This window comes from Schistocerca serialis, chromosome 8 (genome assembly GCF_023864345.2).
Source record: "Schistocerca serialis cubense isolate TAMUIC-IGC-003099 chromosome 8, iqSchSeri2.2, whole genome shotgun sequence".
Lineage (NCBI taxonomy): Eukaryota > Metazoa > Arthropoda > Insecta > Orthoptera > Acrididae > Schistocerca > Schistocerca serialis.
The window spans coordinates 519,782,911-519,804,999 of NC_064645.1; the positions used below are offsets into that span (position 1 = coordinate 519,782,911).

Sequence of the window (22,089 nt, forward strand, 5' to 3'; positions counted from 1 at the left end):
TTCGAAGAAGAGAAGGGTATCACTGGACCTCCACCTTTCATTTCCGATGGAGGAAGGCAGAGTGACAGTGGGAAGAGCTCGAAATATCCACAAAATGGCAGCCCATGGTGTTGTAGTAGCAATGGGTCCATGATGACATTGTGCGCTACTGTCAGGTCGGAAATTGGGGAATGGATCATGGTCCCAGACAGCCGTTGGAGGTTGGCCAGCATAATGGAAGAGTGAGTGGAACTGTTAAAAGAACTAGTGAATGAAATCCTGCTACCTTTTTTGCTATCCCAAAGAACATGATGACCTGTGCACGTGTCTTTTTATAATGAATGCAGTTTGCTATCCTAGGCTGATGGTTAAAAATGCAGATAGCACACATCCAAGAGAAAATTGTATCGCGGCACGCCTCAGTCCACCAAGGAACCAGGACACAGCATGGTAAAAAGGAAATGCGAGGAATGTAACATTCTACAGTGGAAAGGATAATGTTTGTAAAATATTCCACCTGGTCATCACAACTGAGGAAATCTGGTCCGTCAAAGGTCACCAGGGAGGAATAAAGCCTCCAGCCGGCATTAGTAAGCTGCCATTTGGGTGTGCATGCAGATGGGGTATGAGTCAACAAACCGATAGCACAATGGTCGCTTGAGTATGTGTCAGAGAGAACGGACCACTCGAGATGATGGGCAAGCTGGGCAGTGCAGAAGGATGGGTCCAAATGGGAACAGGTATGCGAGGAGTCTGAAAGGAATGTGGGTGCTCCAGTGTTAAGGCAGAAGAGGTTAAGTTGATCAAGAATGTCAGCGAAGAGGGCACCTCCCAGACAGGTTCTGGGAGAACCCCAAAGGGAATGGTGTGCATTAAAGTCACTGAGCAGCCGAAGTGGGTGAGGTAGCTGCCCGATAAAAGGGAAAAGGTCAAGTGAGAAAGGAAAAGTCGAACTGCTACAGCTTGGAGATGGGTTGACTATGAACGTCATCCCATATGAGCAGAATGATTCAGAATGCCGACCTCAGGGTGAAGGTCAAAACGGACAGGGAAGAAATATGAAAGCTCGAAGTGGTGTGAGGATGCAATTTTGTTTCCTGAAGGCAGAGAACAAGTGGACGCTGTGATTGACAATCCTCTTTGTTGGATTGAAGGCCTTGAACATTCCATTAGAGGAGAGTCATCATGAGGCAAAAATGAAGGGGTGGCACTGCGGCAGCTGCCGAGTGCCAGCCTGCGAAGACTCGCTGCTCCAGGGCACAGAGGCAGGAGGATCCTGCTCCGTGAGGTCCACAGAAGCATTGGCTTTCTTCTGCTGTCAGCCTGTGGAGTCCAGCGCAGAAAAATGTCTGCTAGTGCACACCAGCAACACGTAAACCGGCCGGACAAGGGTATCATGTAGCAACACTGTCAAAGAGGATCTTCGAGTCAGCGAAGGAGAAGACTGTTTGACTTCTTTGTGCCTTTCCAGTTAGCAGAGGAAGACTCAGCTGTTGGTTGGCTGAAGGGACTCGGAAGTCTTCACAGGAGTATTCCTTCTGTCCTTTCCAGCCTGCCGTTTGCATAGCTGGTGACTTCGCACCATAAGGCAAGAGTTTGATGGCTTGTTGCACAGCTGGACAAGGAGATGGAGATGCTACCATGACACTGGGCGATTTCAGAACCTCATGGCTGAATTTGAGGTTGCATGTCTGCTTGGCCATGTCCTTTGTGGAGTGAAATGTAGCAAGAACAGTACTGTAAGTGCCAGACACTAGAACAGAGGGTTTGTCACTAGCCAATAACTTGCGAGTGACCGGGTAGGGTACTTTTTCCTTTACCTGGTTCTCCTGGACAGCCCACTCATCAAGATACACAGGACTATCTTGAGATAAGGTGACATGGTTGCCATAGCAGCTGATACAGCGGGGAGAAGGGAGGGGAAAAATCGCCCTCACGCGCAGGTCAGACTGTCGAGCAGCCAAGTGTAAATAACAACAAGGGCAGAATTCAGCATTGTATGGGTCTTGACATGAACAGCATAGGTGTGAGAAGTAAAGCAGCAAGCAGTTTTTGTGCTTGAGAATCAGAAGTAGTCTCTGAAAGTAAAATGCCATTGCATAAATGAGAGCAGGATTTCACAAAGCCAACAATTGCATCAACACCTTTCTGAATTAGAAATGGATTTACTGTTGCAAAGGACTGACTATCTTCAGTACGCGAAACCATGAGAAACCGTGGTGTACTGGGAAGGTCTTTGAATCGGGAGCTTCATTCTGTTTATGTCTGGTAGACGTGGACTGCAAAGAATGATAAATGGCTCATTGCAAGAAAATCCCCCACGATTGCCAGCGTCTCCAATGGTGAGCGTCTTTCAACAGGGACCCTCCTTCACAAGGGCGCACGTCCACCTTAGGGATTGTCACCTCAGGTCACACCTCGCGAACTTCTGAGAAATGGAGCAATTGGTTACCCAGTTAGCTGTTATGTGTCAGACGTGTGGGCCAGCCTTAAGGAGCACACAGGCACGAGAAGAAAAAAGAGAAGTCTCAAACATTGAAGCAGAGGAGGGATAGGAGAACGTGAACAAAGAAAGGAAAAAGGAACGAAAAACACTGGTGAGAAAGGTCTTGTGTCAGCTTATGCAGAACATTCCCAAAACCACTCCAGACATGTTTCCCAAGGAAGGGGAAAAAGAATAGCAAGAGGATAGACATGCAGCACGGAAGGGAAAAGATGTTGCAAAGGCTGGGGCCCCATGGCAGCCAAGCATGAACCTGCCAAAGAGCAGTGAGCACCCTGGGGAGTTGATGTAGGTGATTAAAGTGAAACTGCAAAACAAGTGGGGTATACTCACAACATTGAGAAGCTCAGGAGCAGTTAAGCTCACTGTTTGATTCACAAGTCCATATATCATTAGCAAAACTGAAATACAAGCAGCTATTCTTCTGTACGCCAGGTTACTCAGGAGCACTTTTTTAACTAAGGTAATACAGAATCAGGGAGCTAAATTGTACATGGTGACCATGAATAATTATGATGGACACAGCAAAATACACCTGGAGGATTAAGAATGTACTTTATCTGGCAATAGTTTTCATTTTTCCTATACTAATTTTGCCTTTGCACAATCCAATGTTTTTAATTTAAATAAATAGTAAAACCATACCCAGAAATTAATTTAGTTTTTATTGAGGTCACCCTGCTGCCATTTCACAAGTACGGCTTGTTGAGTTCACCTTTATGGTTTGCAGCGTCACGCCGTATTACACAAAAATATTAACACAACAGAATAGCTCAAGTCCCAGATATTTTGAACATTTTAAAATTGTATATATTAGCAGTTCAACTGCATCATTGACAGATTCTTGTATAGCAATGTAAACAACATTAAAACTTTGGAGCACTCCACAGAATAGTGATGAATTTTTACATATTCATTACTAGTCATGTGACACACTTGTGTAAGTTCTATTTCCGCCTTCTGTCATGAGCTTGTGCTTACAGAGGGCAGTAAGACAAAGATGTCGGTCTGACAAGAATGATCCCAAACAAAGATATACCTACAGAAATAACACTAGCAAGTGAAGCTGGGGCAGCATCTGCATGTACAATCAGTCCATCAGTAAAAGGAGTGGTAGTTTGCCATAAGTGGCTGGAAACGGACATAAGGTATCTGGAAGACCATAGTAAATACTCAGTGGCTGCAAGTGGAGATACTACGAACAACAATAAAAAAATCATTGCAAGTAATACTCCTAGAAATTTATGAAATAACAAATAACCCACAAGAAATAACCAATGTAGGAGAATAATTTAAAAAAAAAATTGGACCCAACAATGAGTTGTATGAAAAAACTGAGAATACAATACATCCATTGATAAACACGACATTGTGTGAAGCTGAATTTTTGTAGGATGCAATTAATCGTTACAACTGGGTCACCAGAATCATAAATACAACAACCCTCTGTAGTGTAATAGCATTGCAGAGTGAGCAGCGTATAAACTTGAAATATGGAAAATCGTTGGTTCAAATCTCACCAGAAGTAGAGATTTTCTTATTTTTCTAAATGTAATCAAAAGATTGATTATTATTTTTATTCGATTAATTTTTTTCCTCACTTTTCATCATTATATTTCCTCTTTTATTTGCGCTTATTTTTCTTCCTGTCATTCTTTTTTTGTTGGAATCTGCTTGTTGTTGTTGTGGACTTCTGTCCAAAGACTAGTTTGATGCAGCTCTCCATTCTATTCTATCCTTTGCGAGCCTCATCATCTCCAAGTAATTACTGCAACCTACAACCCTCTAAATCTGCTTACTGTATTATTCATCTCTCGGTCTCCCTCTCTGATTTTTACCCTCTCCCCCCTGCCCCCCCCCCCCCCCCCCCAAACACACACACACACACACACACACACACACACACACATTTACACACTTCCCTCCAGTATTAAATTGGTAATCCCTTGATGCCTCAGAACGTTTCCTATCAACAAGCCCTCTTCTACTCAGGTTGTACCACAAATTTCTCTTCTCCCCATTTCTTATTCAGTACCTCCTCATTAGTTACATGATCTACCCATCTAAACTTCAACATCCTTCTGTAGCACCACATTCCAAAACTTCTATTCTCTTCTTCTCTAAACTGTTTATTGTCCATGTTTCACTTCCATACATGGCCACACTATATACAAATATTTTCAGAAAGGACCCCCTGACACTTAAATCTATACTCGATGTTAACAAATTTCTCCCCTTCAGAAATGCTTTTCTTCCCATTGCCAGTCTACATTTTATATCCTCCCTACTGCTTATGTCACCTATAATCTGCAACCAAGTGCCAACCAGGACTGCTCATTGGCTTGTAATCGGCAGCTCACGCAGCCAGTGTGAGGATAAAATTTGCTTTTACCCCTGAAACTGACATTTTTTTCTCTCTTGAGTTTGCTAAGAGAATTAGCCTTAAACACTGTGAAAAAAGCAATCGTGATTTTAGTTCTGCTGTAGATTGCTGATCATTTTCTTGGATACAGTGCACATCACGAGGCTGAGGTTAGGTTAGGACACGAGCTTAAATTTAGGGCTACAAAATGGTTGTCTGCCACATTCTAGTCACTGGTCACTTAAAATCAGATATCGACAGAGCATTTCTCATTTCCCTCATACCTTGCAGCAGCTGCTTCCAACATTGCTCTGCGTTACACATTTATAGCATTTGTGAAGTGACCAGCCATGTTTGTGTGTCACCTACAACTGAGCAGTAGTTGGCAGTGAATAGGGCAACACTGTAGCAGCAAGTGGCAGACATCAAATATCAAGTAATTTTAATAGGGACTATGGTTTCAATAGTGCTTCTAACATGTAAGTTATAACTAATATTGGCCTATACAGTTTATTTTCTGAGGGGTATATAAGAATATAGGCATATGGATGAGGTATCGAATATATTGCTTCCTCCTACTTATACCTCCCGAGGAGATCACGAATGAAAAATTAGAGAGATTCGAGTGCGCACGGAGGCTTTCAGACAGTCGTTCTTCCCGTGAACCATACGCGACTGGAACAGAAAAGGGAGGTAATGACAGTGGCACGTAAAGTGCCCTCCGCCACACACCGTTGGGTGGCTTGCGGAGTATAAATGTAGATGTAGATGAACTACACATAGCAGCATTTGAGAAAATGTTCCAGAATTCTATAACTGAAGCTACAGGTAAAATACTAAATGCTTCAGACACAGGTAAAGAACACAGATGTCACTAATAAAATTACTATGTTATTACAGTATATTGATAATTTTTACTTTTTGGACCATCTGACTACTACTGAATGAAACACAATTTTCGTGCCATAAGTGTCTCGCCTTTATTCTTTGCAAGGCATCTTCAGTGGCAGGTTGTGTGGACGATTATCAACATATTACATTCCTATTCCATTTTTGGTGCCGTTCTTCTTCTTATAGTTGCCACTTGGGGTTTTTTCCACATTTCACAGCACTAGGAACTGAACACTTGTTTTGATGCAAAGTTTTAGTTTGTGTTTCTGACTGCTTCCTTCTTTGTAGAACATAGTATGGGGCAGAGTACAATGGTTGCAGTGGTGGCCTGACATTATCCATTTGGAGCATCATGTGCAAGCAGCTTTCTAAGTCACAGGATGTGTAGGTGGTGGGCTTACCATGTCTGGAGACTGTGGGAGGTCGTATTCAAGTGATGTGGTCCCTTAATTGCCAAAGGAATTCTGGTTGATCTTGCATTGCTGATTGGATCGAGCTGGTTCTGATAAATTCTGAGGGAAGATGCAATGGTTCACCATAGACGAATTCCACAGCCAAGGAGTCCAAGTCCTGCTTATATGTTGTTCAAAGACCTAGGAGGTTTATCAGAAGGGTGGAAGTCCAGGGTGTTCAATGGCATATTAGTACTACCTACAGGGAACAATGCCATCTTTCGGTCATTCTATTACTGGTGTTGTGGTACTGGTAGTCCTTTGCTGTACATACGCACAGAACCTTGCCAGCTTGCCAATAAATCCGATTTGAACTGCCCGTCGTGGTAACTGTTTATGTGTAACGGGCAGCCAATCCTAGGTAGCCAAGTCGGTGCAAATGCAGAGGCTAAAGTCTCTGCAGCCCTTACCAAGGAACACCGCCTTATCGAAGGTACTTTCAGTGCCAGGCGGGAGGGTTTGCATGCTCCGATGAAGTCAAGAGCTGTGTCGGTGGTAGCATAGCTACTGGTAGGGTCACCCAATCCAGAGTGGTCTTGACAAAGGAGCCAGACAAAGTGTGTCCCACAACATAGAGCAGGCAGGCCTCTATAGGCATAGTGAAGCCAGCTTCCCTAAAGGAGTAAACCCCATACAAATCCTGGTCATCCAAGTTTGGGGTTAGGCAAGCGGCTAACAACCCCTTCCTGTAAATAAATAAATAAAAAAAACTAATATAATATCTTGTTCAGAAACCTCAGAGTAAAGAAGCCGGACGGATTTATGGACGACGACATGGCACTGTTAAAGGCAAACAAAAACGAAAAAATGATGCGTGTATTGGAACCTGGAATGTACAATCGCTGTACAAGGTGTGGGCCCTGAGGTCACTGCTAGATCAACTCAATAAAACCAAGGCAGGCATAATTGCCCTACATGAAATACAATGGACTGGACATGGAGTGCTTGATATGGGAAGCTGGATAATTTTCTACCATGGTTCAGAGAGCCACCATGAATTTGGTACGGAGTTCGCAGTAAGACAAAAATTTAATCATCTAGTGACTGGATTCACTGGAATAACATCTAGGATCTCACATATGGGATTGAAGACCCGATTCTCAAACTACTCATTGATCAATGTACATGCACCGACAGAAGTATCAGACGACCAGGATAGACACCTTCTTTGAGAGCCTCGAGAGAACTTATGACAGATGCGCTGTGTGTGTCACTAAAATAATTATTGGACACCTCAATGCACAGATGGATAAAGAAGAACATTACCTCCCAGCAATAGGAAAGCACAGCCTCCATGAACACACAAATGACAATGGGCACAGAGTCATTCAGTTTGCACTGTCGCATAGATAGCACAATGTTCCCTCACAAAAGGTTTCATAAAGCAACATGGTGTAGCCCTGGCCAGGGGACCTTCAACCAAATTGGTCACATAATTATTGATGGCAGGCATTTCTTAAAGTTACTAGATATCCAGTGCAAGAAAAGTCAAAGGAATACCTCAAAGTACGTATATGGTATCGAAGTTAAAAAATGAAGACGTCTCTAAAACGTACTCTGAGAAGGTTGCCGAGAATCTCACATTATACAACCCTAGTGTAACTGATAACCTGGATCAGGAATGGAACGCTTGCAGGGATGCAGTCATTAAAGCAGCAGAAGTGCTAGGGAAAGAAGGAAAACAAATGAGGAATTCCTGGTTTGATGAAGAATGTAAGAGAATAAGTCAGGAGAAAAGTCTGACTTACAGGAAAATGCCTGAGAAATCATATACTCGTTTAGCAGTAAGAAATTATCGAGATAAAAGGGAAAAGGAGAAGAAACTGCATCAGAGAAAGAAAAGGGAATGGGAAAGAAAGCAGACTGAAGAACTGGAGACAATTCGAAAAACAAATGATGTTAGAAAATTTTATCAGAAAATTAATAGTGAAAGAAGAGCATTTAGGCCGTGCATCAACCTGTGTAAAAGCAAAAATGGGACACTACTAACTAACCAAGAGGTATTGGAGCTTTGGGTAGAATATTTCAGTGAACTGTTGGATGCTTCAGCATCCCCTATTGAAGATATCCCAGTCACTTCAGAAGATGATGCCATAGTACCTCCCCCTTCCCAAGGAGAAGGGAACAAAGCAATTGCCCAACTGAAGAACAATAAAGCACCAAGGACTGACAATATAGCATCTGAACTATTGAAAGCTGGAGGAGTTGAACTAAATCGTAGGATCTACAAGATTGTGTGCCTCATTTGGGAAAAGGAAGAGTTACCATACGAATGGAATGTAGGGATAGTCTGTCTGGTGCATAAGAAAGGAGATCTATTTGAATGCAGCAACTACAGAGGCACAACACTTTTAAATATTATATATAAAGTACTATCAAATATCCTGTTTAGCAGACTTTCACTTACAGCAGAAGATATTATTGGAAGCTATCAATGCAGGTTCAGACCAGGAAAGTCAACTGTAAACCAGGTATTTACTCTCCAACGAATAGTAGAAAAGACCAATGAATTCAATGTTGGTGTGCACCATCTTTTCATTGACTTTAAATCTGCATATGACATGATAAACCGGGCCAAACTTTCTGAGGCAATGTGGGAATTTTGAGAACCTGGAAAATTGGTGCGTTTAATAGAGGTCACCCTAAAGTATCCCCAGTGTACCATGCAAGTTCGGTCAAGGCCATCACCTCAGTTTCCCACATGAACTGAGCTAAGGCAAGGAGATGGGCTTTCCTACCTACTTTTCAACCTGGCACTTGAAAAACTAGTATGTGAATCGGGTATCCAGACAAGAGGAACTATCTACTATAAGTCTGTATGTATGATTTGGATTTAATGAGCAGAACACTTAGAGATCTACAAAGTGCATTTTCAGCTCTAAAACTGAGCACAGAGAAGATGGGCCTGAGAATTAATGATGGAAAGACAAACTATATGTATAATGACACTAACCAACCCTTACAGTCCACAATGACCCTTGATGGAATGACATTTGAGCGAGTGGAATGTTTCACCATCTGGGTTCAAAGATAGAAGCAAATGGCACCAGCTTTACTGAAATTATGGCTCACATAAGTGCTTCTAACAAATGCTACTTTGGAATGTTGCGACATTTTAAATCCAAGCTTATATCATGAGGTAAGTGCCAACTTTACAAAATGCTGATATGCCCAGTACTTACTTATGGCTCAGAAATATGGACAATTACAAGGCAGGGTGAAAAAAAAACTGAGATCACATGAAAGAAGTATACTGAGGAAGATTTTTGGGTCTATGAAAATGGGATCTGGAGAGGGCAAAGAAATGACAAATTTTATGACCACTACAAGGAGGATGATGTGGTAAAGTTCATAAAGCTGTGTAGACTGAAATGGGCTGGACATGTAATGCGACTGGAGACAGATCCCGCAAGGAAAGCCTGCTGCAGTGAACCTGGAGGAAGAAGAGCAAGAGGATGACCTAGGTTGAGATGGAGTGACGAGGTTGGAGAGGACGCTGCCAGAGTCGGTTGCCGTAACTAGAAGTCCACAGCAAAGTCCAGAGAGGAATGGCAGAAAATTATTGAGGAGGCCAATTCCCATCCCGGGATGTAATGCCAATGGAATAAGAATAATAATAAGAAGAAAGTCTCTGTAGTGACGTTGTCCACCAGTGTGGACTCGGGCCAGCACAATAAAATGATCAATCATTGTGGACAGATGTCATTGACTGTTTGACAGAGGAAGCAGTCCTACCACATCGAGGTGCACATGTGCAAAATGAGAGGCTGCATCTGGAACACCATAAAGGATATGTACATGGCACAGATTGCAGAACCTGTCAAAGACTTGACCCCAAAATGCAGTCAGTAGGAATGGTCGTTTTCTTTCCTGTGAAATGTCACAACACAATTGAACCACTTTGCTGGGAATGTTGACCACTTGCAATTTTAATGCCGAAGTGGTAGTGTCAATGAAGAACTGGAGCTCTTGGTCATCCTGCTGTGCCTTGCCCAATTCTAAGAACACTGTTGGTTGCAACATGCTGCTGATACATGAAATGCATTTGGCCACCAAATTGTCAATGCCAGAAATGTGCTTTATGACCATGCTAAATTGACATAAATTCCAGATGGTTGCACTGGCAGGGAGAGCAGTTGACAGTATTCAGTTTGAAATTGTAGGTCGGTGAGTTGTGATCTGTGTAGCTCATGAACATCCTTTGTTCTATTTGTGGCAGGAAGTATTTTACTGCCTTGTACTTGGCCAGGAGCTAGTGGTCATATGCGCGCCATGCACCAATCATCTGACCATTATTGCAGTACTGCACCAACAGTACTTTGACCCACGTCTACCACCAATGACAAAGGTGTGTCCAGCTTAGGGTTGCAAGGAGTCATGCATTTGCCATACTCTGTTTTGTTGACTCAGATACAAAGCACACTGCTTCATTCCATTGCACAGAGAATCTTTGCTCTCATACACCAACACCTTCAAGCTGTTACCCTGAACCTACCCTCCTACAGTAAATAAAAGATACCAACCATTTCCTGCACCGACTCTCCACAGTTCCTGTCGCTTTACCATACAGTGCCCTGCTCTTCATTATTGATGCCACCTCCCTGTACACTAACATTCCAAATGCCCATGGCCTTACCGCTATTGAGCACTACCTTTCCCATCGCCCTACTGATTCCAAACCAACAACCTTCTTCCTAGTCTCATGACCAACTATATCCTCACCCACAATTACTTCTCCTTTGAAGGCATTACGTACAAACAAATCCAGGGTGCAGCTATGAGCACCCACATGGCACCATCCTCATCCTATGCCAACCTATTCATGGGCCATCTACCCAGAATCCTAAACCCCTCACCTGGTTCTGATTCACTGATGACATCTTTGCTATCTGGATTGAGGGTGAGGACCCTATTCACATTCCTTCAGAACCTCAAAAGCTTCTCCCCCATTTGCTTCACCTGGTCATACCCAACCCTTTCAGTATGACCAGCCACCTTCCCAGATGGCTACACTAGTACCTCCGTCCATATCAAATATGCTAACCACCAGCAATACATCCACTGCGACAGCTGCCGACCATTCCATACCATGACGTCCTTTCCATACAGCCTAGCCACCATGGTTGTCGCACGTGCAGTGACAAGCAGTCCCTCACAAAATATTCCGAGAGTCCCACTCAAGCCTTTACTGACTGTAATTATCCTCCCAACCTTGTACAAAAACAAATCTCATGTGCCTTATCTTTCCAGTCTCCTACCACCTCCCGAAGTCCCACTGTCTGGCCACAGAGGAGCATTCCCTTCGTAACTTAGTACCATGCAGGACTGGAGCAACTGAATTACATTCTCCACCAGGGTTTTACTTCTCGTCATGCCCTGAAATGAGAAATGTCCCGCCCACTATCCTTTCCACCCCTCCCACAGAGGGATTCTGCCTTCCACTGAACCTACACAATATACTAGTCCATCCTTACACAACCCCTGCTCCCAATCCCTTACCTCATGGCTCATACCCCTGTAATAGACCTAGAGGCAAGACTTGTCCCATACATCCTCCCACCACCACCACCTAATCCAGTCCAGTCACTAACATCACCTATCACATCAAAGGCAGGGCTACCTGTGAAACCAGTCATGTGGTCTACAAGCTAAGCTGCAACCACTGCTGCATTCTGTGTAGGCACGACAACCGACAAGCTACCTGTATGCGTGAACAGCCACCAACAAACTGTGGCCAAGAAAGAAGTAGACCACCCTGTTGCTGAACACGCTGCCAAACATGAAATCCTTCACAGCCTGTGCCATATGGATCCTTCCCACCAACACCAGCTTTTCTGAATTGCACAGGTGTGAACTTTCCCTGCAATACATCCTACGTTCCCATAACCCCCCTGACCTCAACCTTCATTAGTCGCGCTGTCTTTGCCCGTTCAGCCTCTTCCCATTCCAGCACTACACAGCCGTCATTCCACCACTACACCCCAGCCTTTTTATTTTATTTCTCTCCTTTTCCGCTACTTCCCCCCACCCCCTCCCCACCTCTCCCCAGCCCACTGTCTAACCTGCAGTACTTCACTGTCTGCCACCCCCACCATACTATCCCCTCCCCCTCCTGGCCTCTTCCTTACCCCCACCCCCACTCCCAGTCGCCACTCCCATCATGCACTGGTGCTGCTGCTCACAGTGTGTGGTGAGTAACAACTTTCCTTCTCATAATATTATTTATACTGTTATAGATTTACAACTGATATCTGATTAAGGTATCAACTTAAAATAAAACCAATAACTTTATAAATATTTACTCTAATTTTGCAATACTGTTATTACCTGTTAATTTTATAAATCTCTAAAAGAATTTACATTTGGGAAATAGAAACTTTAAATTGAAAATATGATAAAATTTACAAACAGAAGTTACCTAGGCACTAACTTGATAATCAGAACTTCATGGAAGCTACCAGAACAATCCACAATGTATACCTACTCTTGCTCGGCAACAGTTGCATTAGATTCATTCCGTACTGGAGACAGTGAACACAATGTGAAAGTCTTTAACTTTTATGTGCACTCTGAGTTTATAATTGCCTTGCAATTATTGACAATGTTTGTGACTATGGTTGATTCTTGTTAATGGAAATAAAACATCTTAACCTGGAAGCAAGTTACTAAGCTTCTGCCATATCATTTTAACAACCCAGGCCCTAATGAATTGTATAAGACTATGCAATTATCACTGCCCCCAGACACTGATGCCATGTGCAAGTTAAGTAAATAATTAACAATGTGTGTGAAGATTCCTCTCTTGAACTTTATCTATGAACATCGCGTATACAGTGATTCATACTTAATAGCAATGTCATTTAAAATTAAAAATTTGCAATGTTGAAAATTAAGGGAGCATCTTTACATACCCAAGGACTTTTCAGGTGGTACATGTAACAATGGTGGTACATAAGAACATTTCAGGTGGTATGCGTACAAGTAAATACAACACATACCAATATAAGTAAAATTATTCTCTCATTTGAAGTAAAATGATGGCAAGAAAACTGTTTGATAAAAGTAGCATCTGTATAAAATAAAAGAAAATGGGTTCACCGCAGAACATTTGTTTCAGGCCCTACTCAGGGCATAGGAAGACTCCCTTGATTAGTTGTCATTTTCTTGGTGCTTTGCAGCTGCTGTCAATTTATGCACTCTACGTTCAATGGCATCATGATATAAAGAAAACCTGCATCTGGAATCGGAGTGTGTGTATTACATGGAGCTGATTCTTGACTACTATAATTGTGATGTGAAGTTCAACTTGACTGAATAACTTATACATGATTGTACACTCCTGGAAATTGAAATAAGAACACCGTGAATTCATTGTCCCAGGAAGGGGAAACTTTATTGACACATTCCTGGGGTCAGATACATCACATGATCACAATGACAGAACCACAGGCACATAGACACAGGCAACAGAGCATGCACAATGTCGGCACTAGTACAGTGTATATCCACCTTTCGCAGCAATGCAGGCTGCTATTCTCCCATGGAGACGATCGTAGAGATGCTGGATGTAGTCCTGTGGAACGGCTTGCCATGCCATTTCCACCTGGCGCCTCAGTTGGACCAGCGTTCGTGCTGGACGTGCAGACCGCGTGAGACGACGCTTCATCCAGTCCCAAACATGCTCAATGGGGGACAGATCCGGAGATCTTGCTGGCCAGGGTAGTTGACTTACACCTTCTAGAGCACGTTGGGTGGCACGGGATACATGCGGACGTGCATTGTCCTGTTGGAACAGCAAGTTCCCTTGCCGGTCTAGGAATGGTAGAACAATGGGTTCGATGACGGTTTGGATGTACCGTGCACTATTCAGTGTCCCCTCGACGATCACCAGTGGTGTACGGCCAGTGTAGGAGATCGCTCCCCACACCATGATGCCGGGTGTTGGCCCTGTGTGCCTCGGTCGTATGCAGTCCTGATTGTGGCGCTCACCTGCACGGCGCCAAACACGCATACGACCATCATTGGCACCAAGGCAGAAGCGACTCTCATCGCTGAAGATGACACGTCTCCATTCGTCCCTCCATTCACGCCTGTCGCGACACCACTGGAGGCGGGCTGCACGATGTTGGGGCGTGAGCGGAAGACGGCCTAACGGTGTGCGGGACCGTAGCCCAGCTTCATGGAGACGGTTGCGAATGGTCCTCGCCGATACCCCAGGAGCAACAGTGTCCCTAATTTGCTGGGAAGTGGCGGTGCGGTCCCCTACGGCACTGCGTAGGATCCTACGGTCTTGGTGTGCATCCGCGCATCGCTGCGGTCCGGTCCCAGGTCGACGGGCACGTGCACCTTCCGCCAACCACTGGCGACAACATCGATGTACTGTGGAGACCTCACGCCCCACGTGTTGAGCAATTCGGCGGTACGTCCACCCGGCCTCCCGCATGCCCACTATACGCCCTCGCTCAAAGTCCGTCAACTGCACATACGGTTCACGTCCACACTGTCGCGGCATGCTACCAGTGTTAAAGACTGCGATGGAGCTCCGTATGCCATGGCAAACTGGCTGACACTGACGGCGGCGGTGCACAAATGCTGAGCAGCTAGCGCCATTCGACGGCCAACACCGCGGTTCCTGGTGTGTCCACTGTGCCGTGCGTGTGATCATTGCTTGTACAGCCCTCTCGCAGTGTCCGGAGCAAGTATGGTGGGTCTGACACACCGGTGTCAATGTGTTCTTTTTTCCATTTCCAGGAGTGTATTTTAAATCAACCATAAAGTGATTTTTAAGCCAGGAAGTTCTTTCTACCTTCAAGGATGCAGTTAAGAAACTTAAGCCAGCACCTGACTGCAAGTATGTTGTATGCTACTTACAATTTGGCTTTACAGTAAAGACCGGTGCAGAAACCAATGATAACCCAAATTCCCAATGTGTTGTAAATTTAGAAATGCTTTCTTAATTAAAATGTGATCAAAGTTCTAAGCACTCTGAGTTATTTTGTAAACTTATGACTTTTTTAAACGGAATCTACATTTTGTAAAAAAAGAATCCAAATGCATGACACATTTTATTAAGACTGACGCTAACTTAACAAAAGGTATGGACCTGGCTAGTTTTATGACTGCAAAGGAAGGAAAACACCACATAACTGGTGAGTCTCTTTTACTACACATGGCTAGAGACAGGGTCCAAACAGTTTTGGAGAAAAGAGTGACCCACACAACTTAAAAATTTCTGTTATCCACCTATACAGTAAAAAGTAGAACTGAAGCCATGACTTCCAATACTGAAGAAACATTGTTATAACATAACCAAGAGTGCACTTACTTTGCTCTTTAAATAGATGAGTACTGATGTAACAAAGATGGTGCAGTTACTCAGTTTTGTACATTCTATCATGAAGATATAAGGCAAGAGTTTTTATTTTGCAAACTGCTTTAGTCAAACGCTATAGTTTGCTATGGTGGATCTGGCACCCATGCAGTATGACATTACAGAAGATTACACTAAGTTTGTGGTGGGTTCAACAGCTTGGACGCGTGAGCAGTAGAGACATTGTCGGATGTTGTATTGAAACTGCCCACACAGGACGGGCACTGACACTTGAGATACATGGTAATACAGTGTCTATGCAAATTCATAGATCAACAGATGCAGCACGTCCTGTATTCAGAACATATTGGCGATAGGACACCTTCGGAATCTTGGCGGCATGTCCAAAGTATCGTAGAGGAGACGACGATGTTGAATGACAAACTGAGGCATGTATGCCTCACACAGCTGCCATTGTTAGTAAAAACGGTGATAATCACATGTAGCTTTTATAACGTCAACTCTTTGCTGTCAGTGGCAGACAAAATACACTCAGTAGTGGGACAAGCGGATGTGGCTGTGATAATGCAAGGTGTGGACAGCGACAGTAAGGTAAAGTTGCAGCTATGAGGCAAGTGCTGAAAGTGAACATTTTTGCACAGTTCCGTGATCTGAAGTTACAGAATGATGGGAATGCAGAAGCAGCTGTCAACACTAATGGTGAAGGAACAGGGTCCTCTGGACGATAGAGGCAGGCACCAGAGGGAGGGGGGGGGGGGGGGGGGGGGGGGGGTATGAGATGAACAGACATGTTGATACCACACACGGTTCGCGTACGAGCTACAAGAAGCACTTCGCCTTGCTCATTCCCATCAGAGTTCGGAATCCTGCAACAGGCACAGCAGGCCACTTTTTGAAAAGCAGTGACAGCCACTACAACCATAGTAGCTGAGGGTGAGGTTGTAGGTAACGAACAAGATCCTGCACTGTGATTGGGCCAATTATGTGAGAGAGTTTAGCCAGGACTGAACAACAAAATAAAACGTTTGCCCACTCACATTGTCCTGACGCCTCTACATAATAGACAAATAAATGAAGAAACCAATGTTACATAGTCAATATGCGCTCAAGTGTCAGTGTGCAGCCATATAAACAGAGTAAAGAGGAAATAGTGGGTGCAGCACATCACCTAATGGGCGCCAACAACATGCTAGTTAAGACGTATGGTGAACTAGAAGTTACTGTTGGACATCGGGTTCAGCGAGAGATTCAGATGGAGGATCATACTGGGAGAATTGCACAAGCCAGTACTGAGAGCAGACTTTATCCACAACCATGGGCTACAGCTAAAGCTGAGCATAGCATAAATGAGATGAAACAGTGAAATAACTATGGACACTGTAGGCAGAGATGCAAGCAATGCTGTCACTTTAGATAATAATGCAGTTTCGCCGGTATTTTCGCCGGTATTGGACCATGTGGTACTTCACAACACACCGAATCACATTAAAACTACTGCAGGTCAACTGGATTTTCAAAGGCTGGAAAGACTGGCACCTGAGCAGTTTGAAGAAGTGAAAGCAAAGTTTAACAGCATGTTGGAAGTGTGCATTCTATGGAGATTAGGTAGCCCATGGGCTTTGTCATTGGACCTGGTCAGGAAGTAGGACGGTACTTGGAGACCCTGTGGGGATTATTATGCGCTAAATGTAAGGCCGATACCTGACCACTATCCTGTTCCCAATCTATGGGATTTTACAAATGTGTTGGCCGGAACCACAGTTCTCAGCATAGTATACTGCAAAAAGGCCGAAAATCAGATTCTGGTGGCCTAAGCAGGTGTCTCCAAGACCTCCGTCATAACCCCTTTCAGCCTCTTGGGAGTGTCTCCGCATTGCATTCAGGCAAAAAATCTCAGCCTACTATTGGCAGAGGTCACTGACAAAGTACTGAGGGGACTACATTTGGGCTTTGCATACCTCGATGATATACTAATATTTTTGCAGATGGCCAAATTACATGAACACCATTTCAAGACAGTGTTTGAGAAAATCTGGAAGTGCGGATAGTAATAAACAAAGCTAACTGCAACCTCCAGCAGAAGCAAGTCACATTCTTAGGGCATGACATTTCAGCATTGATATCTGTCCTATCAAAGAAAAAGTGGAAGCATCCCATAGCCATCGAATTATCATCAATTAGGGACATTCCTGGGGATTGTCAACTTTTACAGACATCAGCTACCAGAAGCAGTGGAGTTGTAGGCACCACTCAAGGATGTGCTGGTAGGTAACAGCTCTACACCGGCAAACAGCATTTCGTTGTCAACATGCCAGTGCTTGTCACACTTAGTGATGTGCCTTGATCGCAAGTTCAGTAAGGAAGATGCCCATTTCCAGCTTGATGTAAATATTATGTACATTCTAGAAAGATGACTTGCAGCAGTTGGTGTGGTGGCTAGACTGAGAGATCAGAACCTGATGCTTCACAAAGTTGCTACTTTGTGTGTTTTGGTTAGCCTGAGAATCTGCACAAAGCTATGTAAACACCAACAAGGACTTATTTTAGAATGTGGCATGGACTCAGCATTAAACAGAGTCTGACTGGTTGTAATCTTGACTATGCTCCAGCCTCACCTCTTCAAGCTATTATGTGAGGCACTGTGGGATGTAAAGCACAGGGCATTACATGGCATCATTATATCACCTGGGAATTGATGCCAGCATCATTTCTGCTGTCAACCCCGTTGATTGACCATACATTGACATGGCCATGGCTGTACAAATACCAATGTGTTTTTGCCAAGGAATACCTACTATTAACAAATAAGAGTCAGTGTTGTATTGAAACAGCTCAGGTTTCTCCGGTAGGAACTTGTCTCTTCATTCATGGGCCAGCGACTGAATTATGTGCTGCTGCTGATGCTGTCTTTAAGTGTGAACTCGTGCCATCCTGTACTGTAATTTTCATTTACAAGTCTTTCATTTGTTTCTCTAGACTTCCCTGTAGCCATGAAATTTGTTGTTCTATCTGATCTTGTTTAGCTTCGCAAGGCGAAGTTACTCTCTCATTTTGTGACTTGCTCAAATTTACCGCTTCGTCTTGCTCTTCCGAGATCACCATCTTCCAGGGACAGCTCATTGGGCTATCTCTACTGCACAGAAAGACGATTGTAGGCATTATAACTATTTATTTCTCTCCAAAATCCAATTGAACAACTTGATAATGTAATCAGTAACAGAGAACCGTCAAAACTAAAACTAGCAAAGAATAATTATGTTACATCTTGGCTGCTCAGCCAGAGATTAAAAAAAAGTCTTTCCATTCATTATCTTCAGCAAGTGCTTCCCACACTGTGTTTGTGCCACCCTTATTGCTTTCTCCGGCAGAACTTGGAGCAACACTCTATGCCACAACTGAACAAGTATGACTGACATGCTGCAAAATGTTTGGCAAGAAATTTTACGTAAGATAGAATGTATGCTACATAACCAATGGAATTCACATTCAACCAGTTTAGCTGTAAAGTATAAAACTTCAGGTACTTTGCTAAAAAATGACACCAAAATCAATTTTGTAATTCATATAAATAAATCTATGTGAATTTTCAAAGTTGTTGAGTCCTTTGAGAAACACTTGTATAAATGTAAACATATCTGATAAAAATCTCTTATCAATGAATAGAACTACAAATCTTATTACCTTGAAATCCATGCCAAATTTGTTTACACCAGCCACTAAATATTGAATATCCTTTGGTAAATCCTTTACTAATAAGTATGGCCATCTGCTTGCTGGAGGTACTTTATGTTCCACATTTCCCTTCACACAAGCTGTTTCAAGTAGCTTTCTGTACCATTTACTTTCATCTTTTGCTGATTCCATTTGCATGCAGCTTGCTGAACTGCCAATTTTCTGCAACCAGCTTTCTCTTATACTTTTTGAATGGTGCCCTGCTGGCATTTGTAGATAAGAGTTTGAAACAGTATCTAACCATTTTCTTCGTTTTGTTGTTGACATTCCATTTAGTGTGCTTGTCCCATTTTGTGTTAAAGTAGAACTGTGTGAATCTCCATTTGATTTATCACCATCATAAATTTTCCTTTTCTTTGTAATTTCTTTCAGTCTATTTTTTAAAATACTCCCTTTGTGCTGCATGTCAGTAGTACCCTCATCAGCAGTTCTTTCAGTACTTTTCATAACCGTAAATAAGTAAAATGTAAGTCCAGGTTTAAAAGGTGGAAGCAGTCTTCTAAACAGGGTGCGATTACTGTTCACAGGACTCTTACAGTCACTGACATTTAAGAGAGTGCTAGTAGGTTTTTTAGATATCTTATTATCATGAATGCCTTCTAATTTATCAGAGCTACAGTGACCTTGTACATTATTCTGCATCATGCTTTCTTCCTCATGCAATAAGTGACCTGTACTATGATGAGATGTTCTACATTGGACAGTCCTATTTCCCACAAGCATTTCTTCTGGGTACTTTTGAGGACTTGGTTTCCTTACTTCAGAGAAATTATTGTGGCTACAATATTTTAATAGGCATGAGATGGTACATAATAACTCAGGGCAATTCTCCCAGTTTTCCGACAATTTTGATATAATATTTGCTCCATCTTCCTTTACAAATCTTCTCCTGTTCATCTCTGAATTATAGAGAAGTTGTATAAGAGCAGTCAGTGGTGCTGTCTTGTCCTGAAAGGAAAAATAAATAAGTTATCAAGAGAAACTTTTTTAGACAACTTCGGTAAAACATTTGTATTTGCCATATGTAAATTATTTCTGATGTATTTGAGATTTCCAGTGTGTAAAGTTCTGTCCTTGGTGTAATTAATAACTACCCATCAATCTCATAATGTAACTCCTTGCTGAATGTAGTGGAAAACAATATGTACATAAGAACAGTAACACATCCAACCAACACAAGATACACCCATAGTTTGGATTTGGACTTCAAAAGGGTATCTTCACAGTAGATTCCACTGCTCAACACTGTAAACAGACTGGCAAAATGTAAACGACGAAGTACTGTCAACTGATACATTCTGTGATGTGTCAAAACTATTTGATTATGCAGTTCACAATATTATCTTAGTGAAGCACAAATTTATGGTATCAGAGTTCTTGCTGGTAACTGGTTTGCATCCTATCTAACTACAGAGTGTTACATTAAGAAACCCAGGGAATGTACACAATGAAACAGCATCTTCAGAACAGAATGGGGAACAGGCACAACAGGTGTACCACGAGGATTAATACTGGTCTGCTCATGTTCTTGATATTTATAAATGATTTGCCATTATATAGACAAGAAGCAGAGAGAATTTTCTTTGTTGACATTGTAAGTATAATAATCAAGCCTAATGGAGAAACTGGAACACGTGAAAATGTAAATGAAGTTTTATTAAACATTAATAATTGGTTTTCAGCAAACTGACTGTTGCTGAACACAGATAAAAAGAAAATACATGCAATTCTATACTGCATAAAGCCTGACTGCATTAAAAATAATGCTTGAGGGTAAATAAAAAAAATTAAGATGTATTCTAAGTTCTTAGATGACATCCACAGCAAATCTTACAGATATCTACTATGTATACACTGTGCAACTTGCGCGTTATGGAAAATTTCCATAGCATCAACTTGTCATCTACACAGAATTTAAGAAATACTGGGGATTTACTACAATCTTCCATTCCAATAAAGGCAATTTCTGAGTTTATGTATATGCTCTTAATTACTTTATGGTACATTCATTGTCATCACTGATATTTACTTTGTCTATGAAGAAGCAATGAGCCATCTGAATGTTGGAGGAGTTTCTCACAGATTAAAAAGTCAGTGTAATATGGTTAGCTGATAAATAACTGTGGTTACTGACAGTAAACAAAAACTGAGTAGAGTGCTTAATCAAATGGAATGTGTGCTAGCTCATGGCTATACCTTAAGATTTTTTTTATATGTATATGTCTACTTAACTGTGTTTGATCTCTCCTCCTTTAAAATGATATTATTACTACACAAACAGATGTTGTTCTATGAAGCACTGCATGTAACATCCCCCCCCCCCCCTCTCTCTCTATCTCTCTCACACACACACGCACACACACACACACACACACACACACACACATACACATTATATTATTCCTACTTCCACTCCATGATCTAGTGACCTAATATGAATAATTCTATGATATCCACCTCAAAAAACTGCCTCTCATGATCATCATATCCCAATGATTCCTGAAACATCTATCTGCTTGCTTTCCATTTCTTTCTTTGGATTTTTTAAATTTTTCTACAGTGTCTTGGTGTTCTAACACTACAATTCCCCTCACTAAATCAGCAGAGTCTTTATTTCATAAGTCCTTCTGAATGGTCCCCACTTCAAAGATGAGGAGAAGCCATCATGCAATGAGAATGGAATTTACTAAGGAGAGTTAAACTGGTTTCCTGTTTCTTTCCACTTTAGAGTGCTGCAGGTGTGAAAGCCATCCCAGATATGAGTGCAGGTAACATCATAGTTTATTTCATGAAATTTTCTCAGGACAGCGCCCAAGTGGCAGTGTTGTCCTGTAGCAAA

The 22,089-nt window shown here is 42.6% G+C and overlaps 1 protein-coding gene across 1 annotated transcript in view; it reads right to left on the minus strand.

The window, feature by feature from the left end:
- LOC126416273 (uncharacterized) overlaps positions 1–22,089 on the minus strand; it is a 103,513-nt gene that overhangs the window by 11,265 nt on the left and 70,159 nt on the right. Inside the window, exon 6 of the mRNA XM_050083910.1 lies at positions 19,200–20,198. Within this exon, the coding sequence (XP_049939867.1) occupies positions 19,200–20,198 (999 nt within the window). The remainder of the gene's footprint in view (positions 1–19,199; positions 20,199–22,089) is intronic.